Here is a 16,472-nt window from a genome sequence, read left to right as displayed (position 1 = left end):
CAGCACCCCAGGGCATCCCAACTAGTGGAGATGCCCGCCCCTCCGGCCACTGCCCCCACTTTTGGCGGCAAGGCTGGAAGAGATAATTAGAAAAACCAGGAGCTGTCACCCACCAGTCAGGACAGCCCCTAAGGTACCCTGAGCTGAGGTGACCCCTGCCTTTAGAAATCCTCCTTCTTGAGATTGGAGGATTCCCCCAATAGGATTAGGGATGTGCCCCCCTCCCCTGAGGGAGGAGGCACAAAGAGGGTGTAGCCACCCTCCAGGACAGTAGCCATTGGCTACTGCCCTCCTGACCTAAACACCCCCCTAAATCTAGTATTTAGGGACGACAAAGAACCCAGGAGTTAAGATTCCCGCAACTTACACAAAGGACTGCTGACCTGAAAGCCCTGCAGAGACAACTGACTTGGCGCCATCCGTACCGGCCTGTCTCCAGACTCAAAGAACCTTCACAGCGACACATCCAACAGAGACCAGCAACCTCTGAAGCCTCAGAGGACTGCCCTTAATCCAAAGGACCAAGAAACTCCCTAAAGCAGCAACAACTTTGCAACTTTTTAGCAACTTTAAAAGACCTCACTCTTCCCGCCGGAAGCGTGAGACTTCACACTCTGCAAATGACGCCCCCAGCTCGAGCTCCAGAGAACTAACACCGCAGAGAGGACTTCCATGCGACTGCAACTCCGGGAGTTACCTGAAACGACCCCCCTGCACCCCCCCAGAGATGCATGCGTACAGGATCCAGAGGCTCCCCCTGACCACGACTACCTGGAACAAAGAACCCGACGCCTGGACCAAACATTGCACCCGCAGCCCCCATGATCAAAAGGAACCGAACTCCAGTGCAGGAGTGACCATCAGGCGACCCTCTGCCTAGCTCAGTTGGTGGCTGGCCTGAGAAACCCTCCTGCGCCCTGCCTGCACCGCTAGAGTGACCCCCGGGTCCCTCCTTTGACTTCTATTGAAAACCCGAGGCCTGCTAAGCACACTGCACCCAGCTGCCCCTGTGCCATTGAGGGTGTTGTGTGCCTACTTGTCACCCCCCCCCCCTCCCCCCCCTTCCCCAGTGCTCTACAAAAAAAACCCTGGTCTGCCCTCTGAAGACGCAGGTACTTACCTTTTAGCAGACTGGAACCAGAGCACCCCTGTTCTCCATAGGCGCCTTCAAATCTTAAATCTTGTGGTTCTAAACTAAATTAAGAAAATATATTTTTCTATATAAAAACTATTGTCCTGGAGTAAGTCTTTGAGTGTGTTTCTCATTTATTGCCTGTGTGTGTACAACAAATGCTTAACACTACCCTCTGATAAGCCTACTGTTCGACCACACTACCACAAAATAGAGCATTAGAATTATCTAATTTTACCACTATCTTACCTCTAAGGGGAACCCTTGGACTATGTGCACACTATCTCTAACTTTGAGATAGTATATACAGAGCCAACTTCCTGCACACAGTTATAGGTAAGTAACTAATTTTCTTTTTATCCATCTTAATTGAACCAATATAGGCAGCTTCTATACCACCAGTGGCACCGCAGCACAGTATCTACATTTGAGACCCAATAGCACCTATGTCTCCGGCTCCACCCAGATTGTTGCATCACAGTTTCTCTCAATGTGCGAGTAATAGCAGGAGGAATGTGTGTTGTGCACCTAGGTAGTAAACTTAACACACCTCTGTCCGAAAACCACCAGATATTTCTCCAGAGGTAAAAAAGGTAATCTATTTGATACGTTATAAATTCAGATGCTGCTTCAAAATAATGCAGTAGATACAGGTTTGTTTCACAGAAGTATTTAGTGTTATATTAAATGCTTTCTACAATTAAAAAATATTAAGTGGCTCGGTGTGTAGCCTCTCAAAGCTTATGAAGTTATGAACAATAAATACGTTTATCATAATTGAAGAGATCGAGAATTACTACTTTGATAAACTATGTAGAAACAAGCCTTTACGTATTATACAGAGAAATTCACTCTACTAGCCAGTACCTAAACAGAAAATCTAGTGAATTCCTATATTTGACATGCTATTAAAAGACGAGCGAGCAAACGGTTTTCCAGAGATCCTACAATTGGCAAAATGCAGCTGCACCTTTCATGGCTTTCTGGCTCATTTTAATAGCAAAAATTACAAAAATCCTTTTTGTGTGTTTTTTTGGGGGGGGGATAAATAACTTCAAAACATGCCTTATCTTAGGGACAGTTTGAAAAAGTTTATAATGAGTATGATGCTTAATCTCTTGTTACATCCTGTCCTCCTCTAGTTTTTGGATAGTGTACCGTAATCCTTTCTTTAAACGTACAGAATCTTGTCTGAGAAATCTACAGTTTAAAGACTACAGTTTTCCTCTATAAATATCTTCTGGAAAATGTGAACAACATAGAAGTGCCTATCAACGCATTGCAAGTGTAAAGAGATCTACAGTATGGTTTGTCTGAAATTCTAAACCAGCTCAGAGTTGTATTGTGTTTTTGCTTGTAATGCTTCCTCAGTTGTTTCTTTGCTTTTTTATAGTTTTTAAAAAATACTACTATGTCTACCCTAACACATACGATGAGAAGGAGCATGGCGACACTTTTCTGGGCCTCCTCAACTCAAGTGCACTCAACTCCAGCTTTCTTAATTCGTCAGTCAGTTCCATTATACCATTTAATGAGACAGGCGGGCATGAAATTGCACAATCTGGACGAGAAAAGGCGGTCCTGAGCCTCATGTTGATGCTTGGCACTCTCTGGCTGGGCCACACACTGTATCAGTTTAAAAAAAGGTAAGCTTTTTACAATGTATACCTTACATGAATAGGGTGTTTATTTTAGGTTAATTTAAGGGTTCTTGGTGGTTCTTAGTATCTTAAAGTTTTATATAGTGCAGTATGTATTGCTGTACATATAACAAAGTAAAGATAAATGGATGAAAGTAAAATATTACCGAGTTTTAGATAACTTTTTACATCCACTTCTCCACCTTTGACATGCTTGAATCATTCCTTATCAGTGAGCTTGGAGTTTTTGCTCGGGGACTCTCAGCTGGACTACGGGGATCATTCTATGATCTGAATCTGTGAAACACTTGTAACTATAGTTACAGTTAAATAACTCGTGTTCTCCAGAATTGAGTTTTTCATAGATGCACATGCTTAAATCCTCCCCATCGTTAAGGTGCGAGCCGCCGGAGCGGGACTTGCAGCTCGATCATAGGGAGTTCGTGATTTATGCATGTGAATGAATACCTGGAAGATGCCAACGCCGGAGAATTGAAGTTGCAGGTAAGTAACTTGTTTTGTATAATGTTACATATTGCCAAGTTGGCAGTCCCCTGTTAATTTACTTTTGTCCAGTCCAGAGATCCTTTGGACCATTTTTCACATTCGGCCGATGCTCTGCCGTGCAACAGCTGTGGTCCTAGTTTATTGCAGGAAGAACTTGAGCAGAATTCATATTAAATATGATTTTTGTTACATTTGAAACTAAACGGCACATGTGCCGGGATGAAAGGTGGTACTTGATTGAGTAATCTTATGAAATGTCTGAAGCCTGGGAAATTAGGAAGGGCTTCAGGTTTTGAGGCTTCTAGGTACAGATGCACTAGACCTTTAAGTGACTTTAAGACAGAAATATAATTAGCTGAATCAGAAATTAATCAAAACCTAAATCGGTTAATGTGCATGAGATTATTCTGTTTGAAGTGTGTGGTCTCAGTGCTTATTTAATTTTTTTGTTCCACGTTTTAATCGAGGTACAGCAAATGGCACTTTAAAGATACATAGATACTGCCAACTTCTGAGGCTTTGTGTTAGTGGACCATTTCCTTTCCGTAGTTAGCAAGTATGTCAATAAAATATTTTTAATAAACCGAATTGAATAAAAATAAAACTTAATTATTAATTTCTCTAAACACCCCTTTTTCATTCTTTCCTTTAAAAACTGAAGAAGCTGGTGAGGTTTAGAACCAGGTCTCCAAAAATGCACATAACCCAAGGTTATTGTCCTAAATAGTATGGTGGACAATGTGTTCATTAATATGGTTTTAATCCTCCACTGGCGGAGAGAAGCATTGACAACACAGCAACAATAAAGGTAAGTGTGGCTAATTTATAGCATCACGCATGGCTGCAGTGAATGCTCATTGTGGGTTTGCTAATTTGATTCTAGTTTAGCCTGAGGGAAGTTCCATGGTTAGTTTCTGATGCAGAAAGATATGCAAACGGTTACTCATGGCGGTAGTGACCTTGGCCTATTTGACTTCGACTTCGAGAGCATACTTTTGTTAAGATTCTCTGGATTGCACCCTAAAATCAAGCAAAAATTAACATGGCCTGCATTTCCTTGGAATGTGGTTTGTGGACTCCAGGTGGTCGCCTGGAAGAAGGTGAAGCAGCCAAAACAGAAATACCCAATTATAAGGGACCTTCTTTCATAGCAAGTACTTTGCAGCATGTTCCAGACATCAACGTGCCCTTGTATCCTCGGAGTCCAGAAGCAGCCTCTGAGTCCAGAAGCAGCGAAAGTGATGTTAGACGACCCTGTGGCGACACCCATGTCGGACCTAGAACCAACATTGGCTGTAACTCAACCGATGTGCTATGAGCTCACGTAACTGCAAGCAGTTATGTAATCAGTTATGGTTCCTTTGATCACTGTTACCTAGATGTGTGGTAATTCTGTAGCTAATGCATGCAGACAATTGGTGACCTTTTTTGATGCATGCATTTATTAGATCGCAATCTCTCTCCTCTCTGAATGTCCCCATGACTGCAGCGATATGGTTGGTTCTCTTCCAGGGGTTAGTCCCACCCAAGCGCAGGGACTGCAGAGCACTTAAAAAATACATGTATGTATACATATATCAATCTGAAAAAATATTTACTCACCCAGATGTGGATACAGGAGTTGGTCGAAGGTGATGAAGAACAGGTGAGCACTGCAGCCCTGGAGCCAGAGAAGAGTTCCTGATGGATGCAGATGAATCCCCACGCTGGAAGGAAGATTGCAGATGGGTGTCGGTGCAGGAAATCCACCAACAAGCCTTTGCAAAGGCAAACTCACAGTTAGTGATAAAGAGGTGCTGCCGGGGACCAGCAAGGTCCAGGAGGACTCAACCCAGGAAGGGGAGTCACAGGGGACCCTCAGTGTCACAGGGAGTCCACAGAACGGGGATACAGGAGTCGCAGAAGGTCATGCAGCACTACAAAAGAGGATCCTATGCCGCAGGAGAACCACACAGGAGGTTGTGCTTTGCAGGATGGAATGCTGGGAGCTGGAGCTACATGTCACCTGGAGATGCCTTGAAGGAGATGCAAACAATCCTTGGCAGCTGCAACAGACGCGGTTTACGTGGGTACTGTCCTGCCTGGGAAGGCAAAGGGTTAACTCTACCAAAGTTTGACAGCTGGCAGAGAGGTCCAAGAGGACTACTCTGGACCACTACCCGTGATGAAGGATCCTCGCAGCTCAGCAGGAGAGAGGATCCACGCAGCCGATCGTTGCTTGTTGTAGGTGCCTTTGGCTGCAGGGGAGTGACTCCACTCCAAGGGAAATTCCTTCTTGTGCAGGCTGAAGAGCTGCTGTCTTCTGAGGATGTACGACCGGGGAAATGTTGCAGAGCTGGCAGTAGTCATGGATACAATGTTGCAGAAGTCTTCCTGGTGGATCTGCAGCTTTGTCGGTTCCTGGAGGGTCCATCCGCAGTTCCAGTGGTCAGAAGTCGAAGTGAAGGTTGCAGAGGAGTCCTGCTGGAATCTTAAAAGCCGAATCTGAGGACCTACCCAAGCGAGAGACCCTAAATAGCCCTGAAAGCGGGATTGGTCACCTAACCAGGTAGGCACCTATCAGGTGGGGGCTCTGACGTCACCTGCCTGGCCACTCAGATGCTCCCAAAGTTCCCTGCCACCCTTGGAAACAAGATGGCAGAACCCACAGACCCTTTGGAGGAGCTCTGGGCACCACCTCTGGGGTAGTGATGGGCAGGGGAGTGTTCACTCTCCTTTCCATTGTCCAGTTTAGCACCAGAGTAGGGACTGGGGGACCCTGAACTGGTGTGGACTGGTTTATGCACTGAGGGCACAAAATGTGCCCTTCAAAGTAAACCAGTGACTTGGGGAGGCTACCCCTCCCAAGCCAGTCACCTATTTCCAAAGGGAGAAGGTGTTACCTCCCTCTCCCAAAGGAATTCCTTTGTTCTCCCTTCCTGGATCAGATCAAGCAGCAGGATGCCAGAAACCTGTGGGGTGGCAACAGCTGGGCAGCATGGAATACCCTGTAAGACTGGTGTTAGTAATGCTGGTGACCCTCTAAGGAGCCCCCAGAGTGCATGGAATCATATTTGCGACTGTATTTGGGTATGATTCTGACATGATTGATACAAACATGCCGTGGTTCGGAGTTACCATTATGCAGCTGGACGTAGTGACCTATGCCCAGTACACTCGTAAAATGGCATCCATGCACTCTCAAAGTCCAGGTAAAACTATCTGGAGTTTGTGGGAGCACCTCTGCTAGTACAGGTTTGCCCTCACAGGTACCTGCCCTCTGTGGCTGAGAGGGCCTACCATAGGGGTGACTTATACTAGGGACTTGCATAGGGGGACTAGTATGCCAATTGTGGGAAGACAAAGTTACCATCAACCAAATTTAGAGGAGAGAGCATAGTCACTGGGGTCCTGGTTAGCAGTATCCCAGTGAACACAGTCAAACACACTGACAGAGTGGGGGTAACCAAGCTAGAAAGAGGCTCCTTTCCTACACTTGTTTTCAGATTTTCACTCGACGTCCTTATAGGAGTAAAGTAAGTTAACCCCTTTTTTGGTGACCAAAAGTGGTGAAGTGCCCATCCTGTTGGAAGATGGCTCAAACAGATCCACACAGGGTCTGTATCCACTACCTTCCAGATGATCACCCTTATTAATGCAGACACTGTAAAACACTTTTGAGGAGAACATTGAGAGATAGAGAGAAAAATCGGACTGTATGGACTACAGGAAAAAGAGCAAGATAAACAGGAGAAGACTGACGGTTCCTCAAGAAGCCCTGGTGACAGTCAGTCTACTGCCAGAGCATTTTTGTCCTGCTCTAAAGTCTCCCATAGAGGCAGATCCAAACAAAAAAGGCATCAAGGGGAGAGAGCTTTCCGGATCAACGTCTAGGACCATGACGTCAAGGAACCTGCCTACCTGCTCGCTGTCAACAGATACTCCGTCAGTGTTGAAGTGCCATTCAACCTCAATCGATCAACGTCAAGGCATGTGTTGAAGTCGAGAACCCCTCTATCGAAGTATAGTCCCCCCTCCGTTTTCGACATCACCAAGGTCGACGTTGCGGCATCCTCTGTTGACACAAACACTGGCATCAATGGCAAAGCAACTCCTTCAAAGTTGAGACTTCCTCCGTCTACATCGAATGCACCACCAAAGTCAAATTAGCCACTCTTGATGTCAGACACTGCTGCCTGCAGTAAAGCGTCTTCCTCTGTTGAGTCCTCCTCTGATGTCAAAGACCTTGTGTTTTGCAGTCAGTTTAGATCTCCATCAATCCACTTGTCACCAAGATGCTTGCAAAGCTTAAGTAAACGGAGAAGGGGTGCCCCTGATTCAGATTACTCTAAAAAAGGAAAACACAGGAGACGGGTCTGTTCTATCTTGCTGTCTCCTGGGTCAGTCTCCTCTCCAAGACTCTTATAAGCCAGTTCTGCTCTGTCTCTATTCAGGCAGAAATCCCGTCCAAACAGATAGAGATCACTAAGGAAAATGCAACAAATTCACTCTAGTTGTAGAACAAAATCTAGATGACCTCTTCTGCAAGATCTGCCCCTTCTCGTTCAAGGCGATGAATAGAAGATCAGCAAGGTCTTAATCTCACTATAGGAGAGATTTGCCTTCAACCACCTCAGACTTCTACACAGAATTACTCTCCAACCCTAACAGACACTCCTCCAGCTAGTATATCTCTAATAGATGATCTCTCCACCTTTAATGATGTTTTAGTGAGAAGGGCTACGGAAATGAACAACACAGTGCCCACCATGACTACTTCAACTTCAGTCATCTTTAAGAATCTCTTCTAGGCCTTATTGCCTTTGGTCACAGGCCTTTTAGAGCCATTAATGCAGTTATTTCTGACCCCTGCATCAATTAAGTCTGTTGCTTCCAGAATTCTAAAGCAGTACAAACCACTGCTCAGAACACTTAGTTTTGAAGGCACAATTCTACACCAGTGTCAGTAAAGCTGCCACAAGACTGTATGGACATTTTGAGAGACTCCAAGCGCCCTTCCACAATAAACAAAATAAAAAATACTATGCTTTGAAGTGAGAGATTTTTGTATGTGGTGTATTTAAAACAATTCCGATCCATTTAATTGTCATGTTGACATGTTGCCTTATCTGCTTCATCTAGCAAAGTCTAATTTATAGTACTTCTATATGAAAGGTACACCTTGTAGCCATAACCTCCTACAGAAATCCCCCTCACAAACTTCATTTTTTTTAAATTCCTTGGGTTAAGGGTTTCTTAGAGAGTACTAATTCAAAACAATTCCGATCCATTTGCCATGTTGAAGTTGTGGGAAAATAGCTTCTTATGGCATAGTTCCCGACAGTTTTTGCCTTGTATCAGTACAGGGAGTGCAGAATTATTAGGCAAATGAGTATTTTGACCACATCATCCTCTTTATGCATGTTGTCTGACTCCAAGCTGTATAGGCTCGAAAGCCTACTACCAATTAAGCATATTAGGTGATGTGCATCTCTGTAATGAGAAGGGGTGTGGTCTAATGACATCAACACCCTATATCAGGTGTGCATAATTATTAGGCAACTTCCTTTCCTTTGGCAAAATGGGTCAAAAGAAGGACTTGACAGGCTCAGAAAAGTCAAAAATAGTGAGATATCTTGCAGAGGGATGCAGCACTCTTAAAATTGCAAAGCTTCTGAAGCGTGATCATCGAACAATCAAGCGTTTCATTCAAAATAGTCAACAGGGTTGCAAGAAGCGTGTGGAAAAACCAAGGCGCAAAATAACTGCCCATGAACTGAGAAAAGTCAAGCGTGCAGCTGCCACGATGCCACTTGCCACCAGTTTGGCCATATTTCAGAGCTGCAACATCACTGGAGTGCCCAAAAGCACAAGGTGTGCAATACTCAGAGACATGGCCAAGGTAAGAAAGGCTGAAAGACGACCACCACTGAACAAGACACACAAGCTGAAACGTCAAGACTGGGCCAAGAAATATCTCAAGACTGATTTTTCTAAGGTTTTATGGACTGATGAAATGAGTGAGTCTTGATGGGCCAGATGGATGGGCCCGTGGCTGGATTGGTAAAGGGCAGAGAGCTCCTTTCCGACTCAGACGCCAGCAAGGTGGAGGTGGAGTACTGGTTTGGGCTGGTATCATCAAAGATGAGCTTGTGGGGCCTTTTCGGGTTGAGGATGGAGTCAAGCTCAACTCCCAGTCCTACTGCCAGTTCCTGGAAGACACCTTCTTCAAGCAGTGGTACAGGAAGAAGTCTGCATCCTTCAAGAAAAACATGATTTTCATGCAGGACAATGCTCCATCACACGCGTCCAAGTACTCCACAGCGTGGCTGGCAAGAAAGGGTATAAAAGAAGGAAATCTAATGACATGGCCTCCTTGTTCACCTGATCTGAACCCCATTGAGAACCTGTGGTCCATCATCAAATGTGAGATTTACAAGGAGGGAAAACAGTACACCTCTCTGAACAGTGTCTGGGAGGCTGTGGTTGCTGCTGCACGCAATGTTGATGGTGAACAGATCAAAACACTGACAGAATCCATGGATGGCAGGCTTTTGAGTGTACTTGCAAAGAAAGGTGGCTATATTGGTCACTGATTTGTTTTTGTTTTGTTTTTGAATGTCAGAAATGTATATTTGTGAATGTTGAGATGTTATATTGGTTTCACTGGTAATAATAAATAATTGAAATGGGTATATATTTTTTTTTGTTAAGTTGCCTAATAATTATGCACAGTAATAGTCACCTGCACACACAGATATCCCCCTAACATAGCTAAAACTAAAAACAAACTAAAATTTTGATATTAATGAGTTTTTTGGGTTCATTGAGAACATGGTTGTTGTTCAATAATAAAATTTATCCTCAAAAATACAACTTGCCTAATAATTCTGCGCTCCCTGTATGTCTAGACTTTAGTACACTGGGATCAGTGTACTTAAGTGTCAGGGTTCTCTCCTTTAAATTTAGTTGCATGGCAACTTTTACACCCTACTATTGGCATACTGGTGCACCAATGTAAATCCCTAGCATTTGGTCCTTGGATACCCAGGGTGTTGGTACACCAGGGTCAACCCCCTCCCAATGGGCTTCAACATGTATTTTGCCACCCCTGGGGTCAATGCAAACTGTGTCTGAAGGCCTGCCATTGCTGCCTGTGTATAATGGTGCATGCACCTTTCACTCCAAAAATACGATTTGCCTTCTATCATGGTGACTGCACTCTGACTCTGTAAGTCATTCCTAAGATAAGCCCTTCGTCTCAAAGGCAGGGTGCATGGTTCTGAGTGTGAGGGCACCCCTGCATGAGCAAAAGTGCCCCTAAAAACCTCAGACTCAATTTCCTGAGCTTTTTAAGTGTGGAGAAGCCATCTTAAGGTATGTAGTGGACACTGGTCAACATGAGTTGTCCAAGTACATAATGGCTTCACTGAACATAGGCATGTTTGGTATCAAACATGTTAGAATCATGCAACTACACAGATTCCAGTACTAGTTGCATGATACCATGTACTCAGGGGGTTCCTGAGGGGATCCCCCAAAGTCTGCCTGTACAGCCCTTGCATGGTCTGCATGCCAGCCTGTGCCTCTGCCGACCCCAGACACTGTTCTTCCCTCCTGGTGCTCAGCCTAACTCGAGCAGGGGAAGACCAAACAAAGGATTTCCTATAGAGATGAGGTGTTTATACCTCTCCTTTGAAAATTGGTATCTCTGGGATGGGATGGGGGGGGGGGGTGCCTCTGAGCACCCTCCAGACTGCTTTGAAGGGGCCATTTGGTGTCCCCCTTGCATGATCTGGTTTACTTAAGTGCAGGAGCCCACTGCTCCCATTCTGGTGGGAAACCACACAAAGAACAGGGGAGTAACCCCACCCCCCGTCCAGATCCTCCCCTAGGTAAGTGTCCAGAGCTCTGCCAGGTGACCACTTGATTTTGCCATCTTGGAAATAAGATGAGCAGAGGCCCCTGGGAGTATCTGACTGGCTAGTCCAGCTGGGTGAGGTCTGATAGGTGGGTCACTGCATTAAGTGTCAAACCCCTTTCTGGGTTACTTAAGGGCTCCCAGGGGGGTGGGACCCTAGATTTGCCTGTGGATTTGTCTCGAACCATCTGAAGACTCTTCTGCAAGACACTTCTGCACCCTGGACACTGGAACTGCTGCTGGACTTTGCTGGCAACAACGACAAAACTGCACCTAGTAGGAGAGCTCCTATTGCAACTTTGTTCACGTGCATTGCAAGGACTCTGCAACTTTTGTGGCAGTGCGTCCTCCAGAGTCACAACGACTCTGCCTACACTTAGGAAAACAAGAAGTAACTTCCTTCCAGTGAAGGAGTCACCCTCCTGCATCTGGAGGCACCTCAGTGTTAGCGACCAGTTTGTGGATCCACATGTCCCATTGATTCTCCAAGGCTCTACAACACAGGTGGTGGTTCTGTGGCCCTCCAGAGGTCTGACGTCTCTTCTTTGCAACTGAGAAGTCGGAGGTCCCTCTCTGGAGCTGCCTGGCTGAAACCCCTGTTCACTGTGTTGCTCTGTTAGTGCCAAAGCTTGCTGGCTCTTCATCACCTGGACTCAATATCTGCACTTATTCGACCACCATCCAGCAGGAAAGCATATCCAAGAATGGTGGGCATTGCCCCCTACACTGCCTGGGAACCCCTGGGTCTGTCCTCTTTCCTTACGTCCTCTTCTTACGGAAACCACGCCTGTGTTCCACTGACATGGTTCATGGGTCACAACAGCAGCTGGACAACTGAGGTCCCCATTGACTTAAACGAGAGGTTCCGACACAAATTCACCCCTATGCACCTGGGCTCCCTGGTGTAGGTACTCTGCTTCTCTAGGTATTCATGGGTGGGGGGCATACTTTCCTTCTTGGCTTGTCCCAACAGGTTTCCTCTGGGAAAAGTAGTAGAACATGAAAACTCTAACAGTGACTTCCACATGTTATCCCATGGACACTGACCTGAGGTTACAACTGCTCACGGGTGCCTGGGGAATCCTGGCCACTTACCTTTGTCTTAGTGCTTCCCCAGTCCTAAGGGTGCTTCAGTGGTAGTCTTGGTTAGTAGTGACTTTCACATTCCATTTTGTTAATATACGGTTTGGCACCCATAAAGATTCATGTTAATTTATGCTTGTACATACCTGTTTCTAATTATATTTTTGTATGTCCATATATCTGGTTAGGTGCTATACCAAAGTTAGTTTAGAGTTTGTTATAATAAATACATTATTTTTCTAATGCTGGTGTGTGTTTTTTCCTTTGTACATCACTGACTGACGTGTGGTATCTGCAACTGCTTTACACCATCCTGGATAAACCTTAGCTGCTCTCCACAGCTACCCTTTGAGAGCTCTGGTTATCTACAACCTCTTACATTATCACTAAGGGTTGCCTAGACTCAGCATGGGGTGCTGCACCTGTAGGTATACACCATAAACTGAGCCAGCCTCCTACAGTGTCTGTTTACTAAGATTTTCTGCACTGTCAAACAAGGTAGCTGTGTAGTGATCTACACTAATTATCGTGTGTTCTACGTCTACCTATGATATGGTAGTATCAGTTTTTCTACTTTTGGCAGATTGGATACAATAGAAGCCAGAAAGTATCATCTTCGGGGACATTAAGGCTTGCCTTGTTTTGGTCCTAAAGGTCTATATCCTATAGCCATCAGTTTGTTGGATTTTCTACACTTTGGTGTAGACATTTATATGGTGTTGACACGTTCTTTCTTATTCCTGGCTTATGTCAGGTTATCATGGGTCATCATTGAGATATATCTCTGTAGATTCTGTTCACTGTCTTGTATAGAATAATTAATATTACTTTTTAGGTGTTCTGCACTTTTGCATTTACATTCAAGACTACATTCATTTCAGAAGGGTTTCACCCTCTTCAGGGGTACTTTTTCTTGTCTATGAAGATACTTAGATACTTGTCTGTTGTGTTAGGTGTTAATACCTCAACTAGGTACATCTGTTTTCATTGTGGCCTGGCTCTACTTGTAGGTTAGGTTCACGCTTTGAGGAGTGTTGTCATAGGGCGGAATGCACAAAATTGAATGGATTCTTTTATTTTCAGAATCTTGTAAATTTTCTGTTTTTGCATCATTGACAACTTATCTAGTTCATCTGTAGATGAGTCGTATTCATTATAATAGTCCCATACTCACCTTGTTTACTGCCACACTACCAAAGTCCCTTTTTCATACTGGCTATTTTACTCAGCCTTTTTTTAAAAATAAAACAAAATAATAAAAAAATACAAAATATAAAATCTATAAATATATATTTTATAAAAACAAAGAGAAATATGTATATATTTTGTTGGTTACTACACTGGTGTTAATTTCACTCCTTTCTCAGTAGGTATATATATTGAAAATATCGTGAGGCTCTCTATATCATCTGTGGCTACTTTTCCTGGGTGAAAGTATATTTATATGCCAAATGGTTGCTATTGTTCTCTTCTTTTTAAAGAGGGTAATTGTATGTTTTCTCTGCAAGAGATAAACATTGTGTCTCTTAGTGTAGGTCTGGTTAGGATTTACCTTTAAGTGTTAAGAGGTATTGCGCAATAGCATGTTATAGTGCTCTGTATTCCGACAGGGTAGAACATGTAGTTCGGTCTACATATAAGTACAAATAGATTTATCTTCACTTGGCAATACTGTCCTACGGTCATGAGTAGTATTAACCATGTTTTTTATGTCTGTCATTGCTGTGGTCCTTTCCACATTATTGATGAGGTGTTTGTGCATTGAAGAAGCTTAATATTCATTTTGTTAGTTTGCCTCTGACTTCGATTAGTCATATTAACATGGATTTTCTTTATTCCATGTTTTTGAATGTTTGACTCCTTTAACATGGCTCCTCCCACAAGTTTACATTGTAAAATGTTAGGGCTCACCTACGTTATTATGAATGCCCTATCTTTTTTAATAGTTCCAGACGGGTTTTGTTCTAGGGACAGATTTTAATGGCCTTGATCATAGTGATAGCATCACCTATGATGTTAACATTTTCTTTTTGCATCTTTTTCTTACTATGATCCTTTATACAGATCTTTTAGTAAAGAATATGTATTTCCTCATAGGTATTCTTATGAACATATGTCTATTCCTCTTGTAATAGGCCAGTTTTCTGCTGGTTATAGATGGTCAATATTGTTGGATCGCTTCTGATACGCAGTTGACATACTAAAATGGATGAGTTTATTTCCATGTGTTTTAATGTCTTATGGATTTATATCTAATAGAGACTTCTAGTTGCAGATTCCTTACCTTTGAATTTCCCCATGCGTCAGACTGGATCCGGAGAATTTTTCTTATAGCAGTACCTCTGCGCACCGTCAGTTGGCATCGGTTGACCCCGTGGGCGTCCTTGGCATCGTGCTCACCGTAATGACATCCTGGTCGTATATAGGCGCCTACCCGGCGCACTGACGTCAGTTCTTTTTTTTTTTCCACGCAAGCCTACGCGCAGATCCGGAGAAGAGCTACCTCAGTCATTTTTTTACTACGTCGTCATTTTTGTTGTATTTTTTACGAGTTCGTGGATGCGTCGAGGGATGTCTCGCAAGACCGGATTCAAGACCTGCGACTCCCGTCACCGAACTATGTTGGTGACGGATCCGCACATCCTATGCTTATGGTGTTTGGAGTGCTTTCACGACCCAAAGTCGCGCTCAGAGTGTCGAGTCATGAACCCGAAGGCTTTGAGGGAGCGGTCCATAAAACTCATGGCTGCCGACACTCTACTCCGCAGCGCTCACGTTCCTGTTTGAGAGGAAGGTCTCGATTGGCCGCGGAGTCACCACCACTCTTCGTCCTCCAAGTCATCGGGACATTCGGGTCACAAAGTCGTCAAAGTAAGACAAGCATTCTTCAACTTCACCCCGTCGATCAGATGATACGACGTGGCAAGAGTGTTGACGCTCTAGGCCTCCATCAATGGAGCCTTCTTCTGGGTCGACTCTGCGGTTCCCTGACTTCCCGGGAGCCGGAGCCACCCCCGCCCAACTCAAAGAATTTTTATGAGACCATGCGCCTCATTGTTGGGTGGTCCGACCCACTTTCAGAGCCTTTAGGCACAGGTGAGTCGGTTGGGGTCCCTTTGCTTTCAAAGCAGTCGGCTTCGGCCTCAGCTCCGGAGGGTCCCTCCGGATCCGTCCTGACACCGGTTGTGCCACGGGGACCTTCCTCGGTGTCGGGTCGGGCATCGACGCTCCTGATGTCAGTTGGGCCCACAATCGAGGCCGATCCCATACTTATACCTGACGACCCAGAGCCGGAACAACATCTATAGATTCAGATTCAGTTCTCCATGGGCTCTCCTGGGCCCAGGCTTGATCCAAACCCTTATTCCTGTGGGTATGGATACAGGAAGAGTATGGAGGGGTCGCTGGACCCTTCAGAATACCAGCTTGATCCACAAAGGGACTGGGTGCCGGATTTGGGTGATGTCAGTGGACTAGACACCTCCCCTGACACTGGTATGTTCTCTCTTCCTAGCGTGGCTACAGAGGAGGGTGCTTCTTACTCTATGGTGGTGAGAAGGTCACCTGAGGTGTTGGACCTCAAGCTTCCTTCTGTGGAGTTTAGGCCTAACATCCTAACTGATGTGCTTCAACAGGGGTCTACCTCTTCCGAACCCCTTTTACCCTTCAATGAAGCACTGACAGGTGTCATTTTGGGTACTTGGTCCAGACCCAGCACAGGGGTTCCTGTGAACAGGACAATTGACCGCTGCCATTGGCCTGCTCTGTCAGACCCGAAATTCCTGACCCAGCTCCCCACACCTGAGAGCCTTGTCATCCACGCTTCTTCATCTGGCGCATTCCCTGCAGCAACCCCGGGTAGGGACTCAAAAAGACTGGATAATTTGGGGAAGAAGTTGTTTTCTTGCAACAGTCTAGCGCTCAGTGAACACTGCATGCCTTTTGGGCCGCTATTCCCATACTCTCTGGGATACGGTCGCGCAAGTGCTGCTTGCAGTTCTGGAGGAGGCCCCGACTGTCCTGTTTCAAACCGTAACCAATGGGAGGGATGCAGCTAAGTTCATGATTCGTTGTAGACTGGATACGACCGACTCTCTGGGCATCGACAGTGGCATTGAGACGCCACGCCTGGCTCAGAACTTCTGGCTTTTCTGGGGATGTCCAGCAATCCTTGGACATGCCCTTTGATGGCACACGTCTCTCGGAGACA

General features: G+C 45.1%; 1 protein-coding gene across 2 annotated transcripts in view; it reads left to right on the top strand.

Moving 5' to 3' along the window:
• Positions 1-16,472, top strand: part of SLC4A11 (solute carrier family 4 member 11) — a 759,568-nt gene that overhangs the window by 571,335 nt on the left and 171,761 nt on the right. For both annotated transcript variants that reach the window (XM_069204998.1, XM_069204991.1), the window contains exon 14: positions 2,526-2,778. In XM_069204998.1, coding sequence (XP_069061099.1) covers positions 2,526-2,778 — 253 coding nt within the window. The remainder of the gene's footprint in view (positions 1-2,525; positions 2,779-16,472) is intronic.

Source organism: Pleurodeles waltl, chromosome 1_2 (assembly GCF_031143425.1).
Source record: "Pleurodeles waltl isolate 20211129_DDA chromosome 1_2, aPleWal1.hap1.20221129, whole genome shotgun sequence".
Classification (NCBI taxonomy): domain Eukaryota; kingdom Metazoa; phylum Chordata; class Amphibia; order Caudata; family Salamandridae; genus Pleurodeles; species Pleurodeles waltl.
This window is presented reverse-complemented; position numbering and strand designations above follow the sequence as displayed.